The 13840-nt window shown below is 40.5% G+C and overlaps 2 protein-coding genes across 3 annotated transcripts; one reads left to right on the top strand and one right to left on the bottom strand.

The window, feature by feature from the left end:
* Window positions 1–112: 112 nt before the first annotated feature.
* LOC139434703 (protein Spindly-like) lies at window positions 113–7562 on the top strand. Its single transcript, XM_071204660.1, has 2 exons — window positions 113–249; window positions 5018–7562. Exon 2 carries the CDS (start codon window positions 6319–6321, stop codon window positions 6601–6603), a length of 285 nt encoding a protein of 94 aa, XP_071060761.1. The 5' UTR covers window positions 113–249; window positions 5018–6318; the 3' UTR covers window positions 6604–7562.
* Window positions 4237–13461, bottom strand: sybl1 (synaptobrevin-like 1). 2 transcript variants are annotated; one of them, XM_034093431.2, is made up of 8 exons: window positions 13388–13461; window positions 12744–12921; window positions 9455–9512; window positions 8765–8902; window positions 8545–8635; window positions 7770–7837; window positions 7569–7661; window positions 4237–5070 (listed from the first exon to the last, which is right to left on the bottom strand). In XM_034093431.2, exons 2-8 carry the CDS (start codon window positions 12887–12889, stop codon window positions 5002–5004), a joined length of 663 nt encoding a protein of 220 aa, XP_033949322.1. In that variant the 5' UTR covers window positions 12890–12921; window positions 13388–13461; the 3' UTR covers window positions 4237–5001. The 2 variants fall into 2 exon arrangements, with proteins under 2 accessions (XP_033949322.1, XP_033949321.1); XM_034093430.2 differs by having other exon boundaries at window positions 13321–13440.
* Window positions 13462–13840: the final 379 nt, after the last annotated feature.

The following is a 13840-nucleotide window of genomic DNA, read 5'->3' as shown; positions in this document are numbered from 1 at the left end:
CAAATCTGTAATCAAAGAGGTCCGCAAAAATACTATCGGCCAATCAGATTGCTTGATTTGACTTGTCAGTTTTATAAATATATTTACATTTCTTCTGTTACAAAACAAACTTACAAAGCATAAGATGGAAACATTTAAGATTAACTTCGACCTCCGGGGGGTCTTACTATGGAGGAGTGGATTGAGCAGTGCCTTTCTCCAGAAAAAAAAGCACCTAAACGACGACATGCAGAGCTACGTGAAGAGCAGGTAGACCAACTGGAAAAGTACCACCATTCAAAAGCTTTCTGATGCGGGTCTTGAAACAAAGCAGAGAAAGTATGACCGTTAGTGGCCACAGGGGTTGTCGACCCTCCGCTTCGCGTCGGGCCGAACCACGCCCCTTAGCTGTGATATAATGAGCATATACCACGGCCTGTCGTGAGCTATTGCTTAAACATATTGTTGTTTTTGAATTGTACTTTCTTTATTTGATTGGCAGTCAGTTGTTGATGACATGCAGACATTGATAAAGCTACAGGCTACTTCAATATATCACACTAATTCATAAAGCAACTTAATACTCTTTCAAGTCCATAAATGGATTAAAACACGGTATCCAATACGCCCGAGAGACACTTTAAAAGATTAGGGGATAAACTATTATTAATTAAAATTCCACGGGAGTAGAGGTAGTCGTAGTAAATAGATAAATAAAGTTTAAAAAAGGCGGACTAACAATGACTACATGAAATTCAACAGTTGAACAACTAAAATGGAGCGTTGCAACGGTTGACAAAAAACCCTTGAATTAGCTAGCTTAATGTTAGCATGCTAGCTATCAAACAGTCGACCACAGTGCGTGGGTTCATTTAAGTTGACAGGAGGTTGAACTGTTGGTACTTACAAGTAGTTACACAACTAAAGTCGCTCACACATGTGGGGGAAAGACACATAAAGAACTACCTTAACACTTTCCCAACAATTTAGACATACAGTGGTCCGTTAAATTAATAAAAATGATCCACACTGCACCTGACTGATGGTTTGAAACGTTACCTGTCACGGGAGCGAGCAGCGACGATGTTAGCGCGCCGGTGACAATGTATTAATTACTTTCAGGTGGTCGCCTTCTCTTTCTCCGAGAAACCGGAAAAAAATGAAACTGAAAAAAACGTTATATTGTCATTCAAAACTGAGTATATAATAGTTCATATTATTCCGCAGAAGTGAAGAACAAGTGTTTTTCAGTGTTGGGAAGTAACAAAGTAGGCTACTTTTACTCAAGTAGGCCTACTGTCAGTGATGTACCTGAACGCGTTCAATGAACGATCGTTCATGAACGCGTTCATATTTTGGGCGAACGTGAACTGAACGTACTGTATTTCCGCTCGTTGAACGTAATTGAGAACGCGTTCATTCTCAGCGCTGTATAACGGCGTTCAAAAGTGCGTTCATTCTCAGCACTGTATTATAACGGCGTTCAAAAGTGTGCCAGATTTCATATGCCTTTCAGCCGAAAACCCAGTTAAAACACACCGTAAACAGGCTTCAAAATAATGCGGAAAACCACCCAATCTGGCAACAGCAAGCTGCCTGTGACGCGTACGCGCCTGTCACCCATCGCTGTCGCACTAAAATATAAATATACTAAATATATCAGACTCCTCACAACAAACAATGTGGAACCGCGGAACCGGCGAGCATTGAATGAATGAATGAATTAGTATGGACGAAGCCGAGAGCAGCTGCAGCAGCACTCGCTCAGAGTGAGACTCTACGGCAGGGGTGGGGAACCTCCGAGTCCGGCCTCCGGCCGTATACGGCCCGCGAGACAATTTGGTACGGCCCTCGAGGTAATTTATAAACACACGCAAAAAATAAAAAAATGAAAGAAATCTAGACCGCAAAAAAATTAAACAAGCGAGTACCTGTTTTTCCTGGCCAAGGTCAGGGTCCTTGAACACAACACGAGCCTAACGTGTCATCACGTGGTATATGTCTCGACTGACAGGGGTGCAGTTCTGACGGAGAGCACCAGAACGCCACTCCAGCACTTCAGAAATTGCAGTACCGATAAGTCCATACACATGCCGCAGTTTCTGCGTGTCTGTGTCTTTAGTTGAAAGCCCAGTGGCGATCTGCTCATCTGTCATACTGATCAGACAGTCAATAACTGTGTTGTTATCATTAGCATCTGGTTAGCTAGCTATGCTAACGAATATAAGAAGCTTTGTCTACAACCAGTGAGGTAAAGGCACATCTTTATATGATCATTATAGTTATGAAAAAATAAGAGAATAAAGTAAACAGGTATAAAATACTATATGACAGTTATTAATAAAGAAGAATACAGTTTCAAAGGGGAGTGATTTGTCAAATATCCATACATTAAAAGAAAATCTGCTTACAGTTGTGTTTGGGTGTTGAGAGATGTGTCCATAGATCTCCTAATGTTGCTCTCAAAGTGCAACAAATCTTGCCAGGGGAGCATGCCCCCCGGACCCCTCTAGAGGAGGTTAGGTCCCCCCCACTTAAATCATGTTCACATCACATGGATAGGAAACTAAATACATGTCCACACATCTTGTGTCCATAAATTATCTTTCTGTTTTGGTGGTCACGCCACACCCTGCACGTGCATGCATACGCGAGTCATGGTGAGATATCTGGATTAAGAGGTTGCTTTTTCTTTGCACAGAATGAAATGAATGGGCTGTGATTTTAGTTTTTTTAAGCAGAGGTCAATAACTTGTACGTCCCTCTGAGGATATTGTAAAAATTGAAATGGCCCATTAACATCCAGGAGACAAATAATAGCTCGCAGCAACGTATTGAAAAAATAACTATGAACTATAAATTAGTTCATTTTTGAAACCATGAACTTTAGTTCAACATTTTGAATTATGAACTATGAACTGAACTAGTTCATTTTAAAATTTGTGAACTGTGAACTGAACTAGTTCATGTAGAAAGTGAACTTTCCCAACACTGCCTACTGTACAATGTTTTTCTTTTAGCCTATTTACCTCGTTAACGTAAATAATACTCATTACATTGACACATGCATTATTTGTGATTAAAATAATTGTTGTTGGTAATGTATTAGCGACCCCCACAGATGTATGATTTCACTGCTTTCATGGGAGCTCAGACCCCTCCTTATGGGAGCTCAGCTGCCATTGGCTCCCACATAACTCGAACCCTGCTTGTAGGCCTACCTAACTTGAGTATTTCCATGTAATGCTGCTTTATTCTTTTACTTCACTACATTTAAAAGTGAATTAATGCAGTTTTACGCCACTATATTGAGTAATTTGTGTATAATTTATTAAGTAAAAATAGCAATACTAAATTGTTAAAGTACTCTGTTTCATGTAAAAGTCCTGCATTCAAAATGTCACTTAAGTAAAACTACAAAAGTATCAGCATCAAATTATGCTTAATTTTACAAAAGTAAAAGTACTTGTTATGCCTATCGGCCCATTTCAAAATCATGTATATAAAATGACTTTATTATTGTCATTGGTGGAAAAAGTATTCCGATTATTTACTTAAGTAAAGGTAGCAATACATTAATGCCCAATTACTCCATTACAAGTAAAAGTCCTACATTATTAAGATAAATAGAGAAGTATTATCGAAGAAAATGTGCTTATAAGTTTAAAAAGTAGTACTAATTTTGCAGAAAAATGGCCTCCATATGTGATATAATATATATGAAATTGTTAGATTATTAATATTGTTGCATCAAGCAGCATTGTACTGTTGTAGACAAACAACGTTTTAATGCAAATCTGAAAAGTCATTAGAGCTTAAGTAAGACATCTTACTTCTTCCACATCTGGTGTTATTTGCCTGTACTTCCACACTCTGTGTGAGTTGGTGTCATCCCTTACAACTAGGTCGCTAAAAGTTGAAATCACATGCTGAAATAATAATTGCTTTTTCAGTTCAGCTAGATGTCGAATAAATGAATGAAATATTTTGTTGGTTTTTATTCTGAAGAGATCAACCACTTGATACCATCAGATTTTATTATTTCAAATTTATATTTACGATAATTAAATGATTATTTACCAATATGATACTAGGAAGCAAATGTATGAACAATGTAACAAGTGCATTTTGCTAACAAAAAGAACATGTGGGCACACTAAAACAAATCCTAGCAGAGGAAAAAGGTGAAGGTGGGAGAGAGTTCCTAAAAAAAAAAGAGTTGCTATAAAAGAACCATTACATCTTCTCAGTCAGTAATATCAATCAAATGTACAATATTTATTCATATGATCATATCTGGTATTTTACAACAGCCATTTTTAGAATCTACTACTGTGCTTGGCAATAAAACATAAAGGTCATCATAAAAAATAATCTGTGTTACTAAGCAAAAAGGGTCACTATCAACATTGTTCATTCGACATTTGCCACTTGAGACATATTACATACTGCATTGGTTTTGTCACAAATAAGTTTTCCGTTATACAACAGAGGACCAGACACTGTTTTTTGGGATTTCCTCTTGATGGATCTGCAACATGCTACCTGTAGTTGCGCGTCAGGTATTTTTCAGTTGATATCAAAGGAAAAGCAGGACAAAGGAAAAGCAGGACAAAAACAAAGCAATCTGCTATCTTAGTGGCTCATATCAGTCTGAATGGATTAAATACATAGATTGATGCAGGACAGTATCACAAACTGATACATCAGGCCATTAAGTGCATGAGACAGGATGAATGTACCAAGACAGGATTATTGTTCCACATCAGTGTTAGGCCACATGGCTTCTGTCATTAGTGTGGGTATGAGGTGGGACTCCTCGTCCAGAAGGCAAGTCAATGTGCACGCAATCAAGGAAAGGGGGAGGGAAGGAGGCCTGGAGGAGGAGCAGCATGTGTCTTCTGGGGATGTTGAAGCTAGAAGAGTAGAGGAAGGCAGGTTTTTTTTTCCTTTTGTGTCCACTGGTAGGCAGAGGTGATCAGGCGCTTCTCCACCTCTTCCTTTTTTTTTAAAAATTTTCTCTCATTTTTTCACACAGGAGGGCCAGCTGAGGCCTCCACATGAAGCAGAAACGATGATGTAAAGGACCACCTAAAACGAAGACAGCACAGAAACTAAGTTTACTTCCTGTTTGATTAATCATGCAGTGAGCCATACAGTTGCAGCACACCAGAGGAATACATTTAGTGAATGTCAACCTCAGCTCCCAACAGTGTGTGACTAAAATAAAGCAACTCAGCCAATAAAGGACACAATGTCTCCTCTGAAACCCATTAAAACCACTATTTCGATCCATGCATTGTAATATAACAGGACTTTAAATATATAGAGCCCTAGTTTTAAATGCTCCCTTTTAATAATAACAGTATATTTCACACTATTTTCCTGGTTTGCTACACACACAAAAATGCAAATAAATGAATGTGGCAGTGGTGATCAGGACTCCAACTCAGGGAAATAGGAAAATAATATATATATATATATAATAGTTCTTTTTTGTTCATACTGTGAGTAAGGTAACTTCGTCACTGTGAACTGACGGCTTCGGGCATTTGTATACAATTTATTGATGTAGTGTATTTTATTTTGAAATGTGTTCCCTTTTCCCCATGTCTGTTGCCGTTGATTGTGTGCACCTGGTGCCCTGTGTTGTCTCCTCCCCCCTCACCTGTGTCCTGTTGGGTTGTGCATTTAGGCTCTGGGGTTTTTCTGTTTGAGAGAGTGTGTGTGAGATCCTGGTGGTGCTGGTGACTGTGTTCACGCGTGGGCAGCAGATTGATGCTGTGTCATGTTTATGACGTAATAAATGCCCACACCGGGTTGTATTTTGGACGTTCTGCCTCTGCCTCCTTGCTTGGTCTGGGCCGCTCAATTGTCAGCTTCACAATTGGTGTCAGAAGTGGGATTGACCAAGTGAGGAGGTGAAAATGATGGAGGGGAATAACCTCAAGTTTGAGGAACTAACGGAGATGATGATGTTAATCATGCACTCAGACAGCCGGAGAGCAGCAGTTTTTACAGATACAACAACAGATATCTGAGATAGAAGAGGAACGGAGACTCCGGAGGCAAGGCGGCAGGTTGGCTGAAGAGCTCGGCCGCATCAACGTCCGGTATGGGGACCAGGCCCAAAGAGGGGAAAAAGTGATGCAACAGATTCAAGAGTACCGTATGGAGCTCCGGGAGCAGGACCGTAGAAACCAACAGAAGGAGGAGGCGGAGCAGATCATGGAGCGTTAGCTGCTGGAGGAGCTGGAGAGACAGAGAGAGGCAGAGCTCACGGCCCAGAAGGCCAGAAAGAAGGAGCTGATCAAAACCCTGGAGGAGAATAACCGCCAGATGAAGAGGGAACTTGAGCGAGCGGCCGCTGAGAAGCTGGAGAAGGTCAACAGGAGCCTACAGCGTCACCTGCAGGGCAGCGTGGAGGAGAAGGAGGAGCGCGAGAGGGAGCTCCTCAGCATGAAGAAGCAGATAGCCACTCTGATGCAGCGGCTCCGGGCGGACCCCGCTCAGCTGGAGAGGTTGCAGTCCATGCTCTCTGTGAAGAACGGAGGGATACAGGACCTCAGGAGGAAATCTCTGTCAGAGAGTTTTGGAGCTGGAGAGGAAGCTCTACTCAACTGAACGGCTGCTCAAACAGACTCAGAGTGACAAGATCAAACTGCAGATCAGAGTAGGGGAACTGCAACACAAGTATGAGCCCAAAGAAGCAAAAAAGGATCGGATCCCGAAGAGGAAGAAAGAGAAGCTTCCTTTCGACATCACGGCAACCTCTGAGGAAACCACGCTGCACAAGGGGCCGCAGGTTGTTGCCGTGGGGATAGACATCACCAAGATAACGAATTCAGACGCTGAAGCAGCTAATACAGCTGAGACAGAGAAGCTCCCGGTTGATGAGCGTGTCAGGAAGGGGTACGATGAGGATCCGGTGCAGAGACAGCTGAGGCTGGAGAAGGTCAGAGCCACTCCGCAGCACATAGAGGAGTCCAGGAAACACCGGGCGGAGTGGAGACCCATGGAGGAAAGAAAAATGGCCAAGGCCAGAGAGAGATGCAACCATGCGCATCGCGCGGTGGTCCGGTGCCTTGCAGCCGTACAACTTTGCGGTTAAGTACCGGCCAGGCAAGTCAAACTGGGTGGTTGTCCCGAAGTTAAGACACTGTGCTTCCTGGGGAGAGGGGTAAGGGAATGTGACTAAGGTAACTTCGTCACTGTGAACTGACGGCTTCGGGCATTTTTATACAATTTATACTATTTATTGATGTAGTGTTTATTGTATTTTGAAATGTGTTCCCCTTTACCCATGTCTGTTGCCGTTGTTTGTGTGCACCTGGTGCCCTGTGTTGTCTCCTCCCCCCTCACCTGTGTCCTGTTGGGTTGTGCATTTAGGCTCTGGGGTTTTTCTGTTTGAGAGAGTGTGTGTGAGATCCTGGTGGTGCTGGTGACTGTGTTCACGCGTGGGCAGCAGATTGATGCTGTGTCATGTTTATGACGTAATAAATGCCCACACCAGGTTGTATTTTGGACGTTCTGCCTCTGCCTCCTTGCTTGGTCTGGGCCGCTCAATTGTCAGCTTCACACATACTCACCAGGCACACTAGAACAATGACAATAGTCAGCTTCAGGTTCTTCATACACATGGCTCGAGCCAGGTTACGACTTGTGGTCTTAAATGTGACCGACTAAACAAAGTATGGAAAGAGAGTAACATCAGTTACAGTTTGTTTAGACTACTGTCAAAAGAAAGTATCATGCACATTAAGACAAGTAGGATAAACATTTAAACTCACTGAATCCACCAGATTTTCTGTCTTGTCAATCAGCAGCTCCAGCTTCTCTCCTCTCTGAGCCACCAGGTCTACAGAAAGAGAGCCACAGTTCACTTGAGAGACACAAAGGGCCCAATGTGTTGAGAATCATGTCAAATTGTCAGTGAAATCTGACATTTGAGACTTTTTTTTTTTTTTTTTAAATATTGCGTAATTCTGTGGCCAGAACATTTGCTTATAGCACCAAATACAAATGCTGCACTGACTGTGTTCAATGGTACAACCACAACACACTGCATTCTTTTAAAAATAAATAAAGATTGCACAAGTGATGTATTAGTGTCCGGTTTAGTGCACCAAGTTCCACTGGCGGATTGGGGATGGGATTATGGGATGGGAGAATTTAGTTTTCAAGTTAAATACTCACATACCTAATTGTATAGGTCTAAATATGTTTCTATTTTCACAAGGTATTTGTTTATATGTATATTAATACATGTTATTGTATTTTAATTGTTTTACTTTAATGTAGCTTTAACTTTAACTAATGTATTCCTGCTGTTTTTGTATTTTGAGTCATTTGTTAATTTTGTTGGAAAAAATAAATCTGTAAAACATTTTGGACTGTTTTTTTGTTGGAGGAAACCATTAAGAAAAGGAAAAAGTAAGGACAAGCCCCTCACACATAAGGTTTTCCTTAACCAAATAAATGGACATCTCGTTCAATTATTTTCTTGTAGCTTAATGTCAAAAATGGGCTGTTTGCGTCATAAGGAGAAACCCATGAGGAGCTCACCTATGTTGCGGACCATGATGCCCTTCAGGTCGTCCACCTGCATCTGAGTCTCAGTGACACGATTTGTTCCTTGTGGGTCGGAGTGGTGTTTCTGCAGAAATGAAGGTACGAGATATTTAGGGAAATATTGATTTCTAGATCTGTACATGTGTTATTTTCTTTATAGACTACAGAAGTGAAAATCAGCCTCTCCAAATGTTCAGGTTCTTTTAATACTTACCATCTGGGCTGCCAGTGTGGAGGAGAACTCGCTATTCATGGCATACGGCAGCGCTGTTTGCGCTCGAGACCCGTACGTCGTTTGGAAACGCTTCTTAACTTCGCTGAGGAAGCTGAACGCACGCGACCTCTCAAAGTCCTTCAGCACAAAAAAAGTTAGTTTTTTTTTTTTTTTAAATAACACTCCTGTCAAAAATGCCTTTAAATTGTAACTCTACTGCTATACTTCCTGTGTCTTATTTTACATGTTCTTTAGGGCTGCAGCATTAATGAAAAAATGTTCATGCTTATTTTTAAAATATTCTTCAATCATGTGAATGAATTATTAATATTAGCCAAATAATTGCAAATAGTTGTTTTTTGTGTATTTAACTTATTGCTGCATTTTACTTGCACAATGATGTCTCTTATTATGCTATTTTGAACCTATTTATCTTATTTTCAGTCTTGTACTGTAGGTTGCATTGTTGTGCATGACAATCAATTATTTTAATTTTTTAAAAGGCTCAATACAATTCTTCTAAAACACAGGTTGGAGATTTTTTTACTGATTAAGTGACTACCTTATTTAACTATCTTTTTGTATTCAGCTAATAACATAAAGTGCATTTCAAGGGACTGCTATCACTCAACCCCAAATTCAACCCTAAAGAAATAAATACACAGATTTCAGAGATAATTATATACTTACATCATCAGTGATACACAGGTATATGATTCTGTCATGGCAGATGTAATGAAAGAGATAGCTAAAAAGGAAAAAAAGACAGAATTACAGATATTAGTTAAAAGTTTAATTCAGTATACTATGGGCACAGTAAAGAAGTATTAGAAACATTCACCACAGATCAACTGTAGTGAATGGACTGTCTGTAACTCTAAATGACTTTAAGACTTTTATAATGCTCAAATTGTGGTGTGACTTTGTGGCATGTGATTTCACTGTATTGTTTCAGGTACTAGTCTGTGTCACTCTCTGTAGGCTGTGAGCTTCCAGTAGAGCTTGTCACATGTGCTTATATAAGACATTCCACACTTAGGATACAAATAACCACATGATTTATACTTTAGCCAAATGATGTAATCATGTAGGCAATCAAAGCCAAAGGATAATAACTGGCTTCTCATGTTATAATCAAATATAGATGTATGTTATGTTTCAATGTTTCTGAACATGTGTCATTTACTTTGCCTTTTTGACTGTCATGCTGCTGAAACATGTCAATTTGGGGGATTTGAGTAATCAATACAGTTCTATTCTTATATTTTCTCTTGATTATTCCCCACTCTATCATCATCCTGTAGTTGTCTGGCCCTAGGCTCTGGAACACTATACCTCTCCATGTGAGGTCGGCCCAGACCCTAGGGGTTTTTAAATCTACACTAAAGACTCACTTCTTCTCCCTGGCCTTCTAGTCAGAGCGAAGCACGACTCATGACATTTCCCTGTGTTTGATTTTTGTATTTGCTGTTGTAATTAATTGTCTTTTCTTGGCGATTGTAGTAATGTGTTATTTATTATTTGCATGTACAGCACTTTGGCTCGACCAAAAATCGTTTTTAAAATGTGCTATATAAATAAAACCTGATTTGATTTGATAAAAGCAAAAAGTGTCGCAAGGATTTGAATGTGCATGAAAATGACCCTAAGTGACAAAAGTAACATCATGCTGGAGAATAAATGTCGGATCATATCTTTCTTCTTCAATCTTCTTTTATCCATCTTCAATTGATCATAATTAAATTGAAATACCCGAATGCCTTCCAAATGGTGGTTTTGAAGTACGATACGATACGATACGATATTACTTTATTGTCAGATCAAGTGTGAAATTTGACTTGCGTCACAGCAGCTCCATGTCCAACATCAACAGACATATATGCATACACAAATACATGAAACACAAACATTTAACATAGCAGCACAATCAGTGAGAGAAAAACATGCTCAAAGAGCCTTCAGCGTGCATTTGGTCTGGGATTTAGCTCTGTATTTACTGAGAGGATTGACTGATGCACAAAGGAGTGCTTCAGTCTGACTTTGTTGAATCGTGGGACCCTGTATCTCCGATTAGATGGTAGCAGTTCATATTCACTGTTCAGAACATGGTTTGGGTCGGAGATGATGTTGTTGGACAGCCTCACTAGGTTGTTATGATAGGCTGAGTCATAGAGTCTCTGACAGGGTTGACCAACAATCTTTGAGCAGATCTTTAACAGGTGGAGCAGTTTTGATTTTAACGCTGCCGACAGACAGTTGTACCAGGTAGTATTGCAGTACTGTAGAATGGACATGATCACAGATGTAAAGAACAACAGAAGAATTTCTCTGCTTGCGCCAAAAGACCTGAGATGGCGGAGAAAATAAATTCTTTGTTTTGTCCTTTTGCACAGATAATCAATGTAATCCTATGTGATGGTCAATAATTACACCCAGGTATTTGTATGAAACTCCCTGCTTGATCTCATCTGTATGGATGACAATGGGGACTTTATGGGAGTCAGATGGTGAGCCAAAAATGATTTCCTCAGTTTTCTTGGTGTTGATCTCAAGAGCATTGTTATCAGTCCACTCGACCACCTGATTTACAGCCTGTTGGTGCAGCTCAGGGTCGTCTGTGTTACTGAGCAGAGATATTATTGCAGTATCATCAGAGTACTTAATGATGAATTGATTTGGTGTGTTGGTATGACAATCATCAGTGTAGAGAGTAAAGAGCACAGCTGAACTCACGCAGCCCTGGGGGGCCCCTACATTGGTTGTGATGGCAGATGACAGGGTTTTGTTAACCTTCACAAGTTGCTCTCTACTGGTGAGGAAAGCAGCATACCAGTAAATCAGGTATGGATTTACTTCCATTTTGGCCATTTTTGACACCAAGATGTCTGCTTGTATTGTGTTGAATGCTGATGAGAAGTCTAGGAAGAGGGCTCTTGCATAGGTGTTGCGTTTGTCTAAATGTTTAGTGATGAAGTGAACCAAAGTGGCCACAGCATCTTCCGTACCGCACCCTTGTTTATAGGCAAATTGGTATGGATCAAGTTTGTCTTGTGTTGTACTGATAAGGAATCGGAGCAGAATTCTTTCTAGTGATTTCATAATCACTGATGTGAGGGCTATTGGTCTGTAGTCCTTATGTTCTTTTGGGCATGGAATTTTGGGCAGCGGTTTGATGTGGGAAGTTTTCCATGACAGAGGGATGGTGTGCGTGTCAATGGAAGCCTGAAAGATGGGTTGCCACACAGGAGCCAGCTCAGTAGCAAAGTTTTTCAGCAGAAAACCGCTGCACCCATCTGGCCCAGCCGCTTTCTTGGTGTTAGTGCACTGAAATGTTTTTCTGACCTCTTCGACAAGTGAACTTGGCTAACCCAAAACCAGAAGATGTTGAGTTGAATAGGGTGTAGAACAGGGCAAAGCAGGAAATATGCATGTTCAAGAGCCTGAAAACAACATGTTCTACAATGTGTGCATGCTTGATTGAATGATTACTCAATTATCAAAAAAGCAGGTCATCTTTTTTTCTGTCAACCCACTAAATGATTAGTGAACTTATCATTGCAACATTAATGTCATGTCATTCCGTATAGGACAGTATGACAATCTTACCAAACTGCATGATAGTACAGAAGAATGACCCTAACACGTCTGCACACATATCATCATTTCTTTCCTTCCTGGATTGCAACAAGTTTAGCCTGTTTCTGTGTGCCATGTCTAAATTTACAATTGTAGAATTACTTGTTAATCAGATAAAGGTATTTCAAGCAGTACTCTGTAATGGTTGGCCAGTGTTTTTAACTCATAGTGCACTTTCTATGTACATATATACTGATCAAGACATCAGCATTTGTACATACTAATAACCAAGTTATGAACCCTTCTGAACTGGCAGACCCATGTAGCCACAGCATATACATATGGTGTTGGAGGCCAGCATATACATATGGTGTTGGAGGGTGCATGTGTGGGTTACTCCTACCTTCCGTGGCTGTAGGTCAGTTTGTTATTCTCTGATGGGATTTTGGCTAATATCTGTTCAGTCACTTCCAGGAAGTTGCCACCACACCATGCATTCTTTGCCAGGATGGTGGTTCCACGAGCCACCACAGCAAACAGGATTGCCATGGCAACAGCTGGCGTTTCAGCTATTTCCCTCGCTAACAAAAAAAAACAAGAAGAAAAAGAGTGAGATGTCACTGGCAGGATGGTGAAATAAATTGATTGCTCAACAGAGGAGAGCCCTGGTGAAACAGGGCAAGGGTAACGTTACAGAGAATGCACAAACAAAGCAATTAAAGTATGTGTGAGAAAGATTGTAACTACTGAATTATCTAGCTTGACTAGTTACATGATACAGTTGTCACGAGAAAAGAAAACGAAAGCCAGATTAACGCCTGCTGGACAACAACAGGCTAGCTAGCTATTAATGTTGATGACCAATGTGTATAACGGCGTTGGGTAGCTAACGTTATATTAGCTATTTTACGCCATACTAATACTCGTTTCGAGCAACGGAACTGACGCTGTAAACAAAGATAAAGTAGGGAATCTATTACCTCGATGTGTCAGTGTTGTTCAAAGTAGCTAATGTAGCGCAAAACCCAACATCTAAAGAGGTTTCACCTGCTAGCAAGCTAGCTAATCCCTTTCGAGTGACTTCTGTTTTGCAAATTGCCCAGACAATCTATACCGGAAACCGATTTCACTGTGGTAGGAAATGTAGTTCTTACCACATTCCTTATGCCGTATACTCGATTGTTTTGTTTCGTTAAGGAAACTACATTTGAAAACTTCCGCATATACCGTGTTGTCGTCACATGTTTTCATACCGACGTCACCTAATGGCGACGGTTTGTATTTTTGAGCCCATTTCTAGGTCTTGCAGGCTACTTAATCACTGCCGCAATTGTGTAATTTTGGTATTTGAATCGTCCTTATTTCTTTTTCAGGACTGATCTTTTTCTTTAACTTTAGCTAAATCTCTTACTTGTGGGGAACCACCGAACATACTTGGTTTTAGTCAATTATTTCAAGCTTTGCCAAGATCCAAACGATTCAAAAGTGGGACCTATTGAG

The sequence above is a fragment of the Pseudochaenichthys georgianus genome, chromosome 10 (genome assembly GCF_902827115.2).
Source record: "Pseudochaenichthys georgianus chromosome 10, fPseGeo1.2, whole genome shotgun sequence".
Classification (NCBI taxonomy): Eukaryota; Metazoa; Chordata; class Actinopteri; order Perciformes; family Channichthyidae; genus Pseudochaenichthys; species Pseudochaenichthys georgianus.
Note: the sequence above shows the minus strand (reverse complement) of the source record. Positions and strands in the feature narration are given on the sequence as shown.

Bases quoted from the DNA above. Each gene is read 5' to 3' on its own strand.
- LOC139434703 (XM_071204660.1), top strand. From the start codon at position 6,319: ATGAAGAGGGAACTTGAGCGAGCGGCCGCTGAGAAGCTGGAGAAGGTC.
- sybl1 (XM_034093431.2), bottom strand. From the start codon at position 12,889: ATGGCAATCCTGTTTGCTGTGGTGGCTCGTGGAACCACCATCCTGGCA. The intron at 9,513-12,743 runs GTAGGAGTAACC...TTTCCTTTTTAG, and splicing joins CTGACCTACAGCCACGGAAG to CTATCTCTTTCATTACATCT. The intron at 7,838-8,544 runs GTGAGCTCCTCA...CTCTTTCTGTAG, and splicing joins CATCATGGTCCGCAACATAG to ACCTGGTGGCTCAGAGAGGA.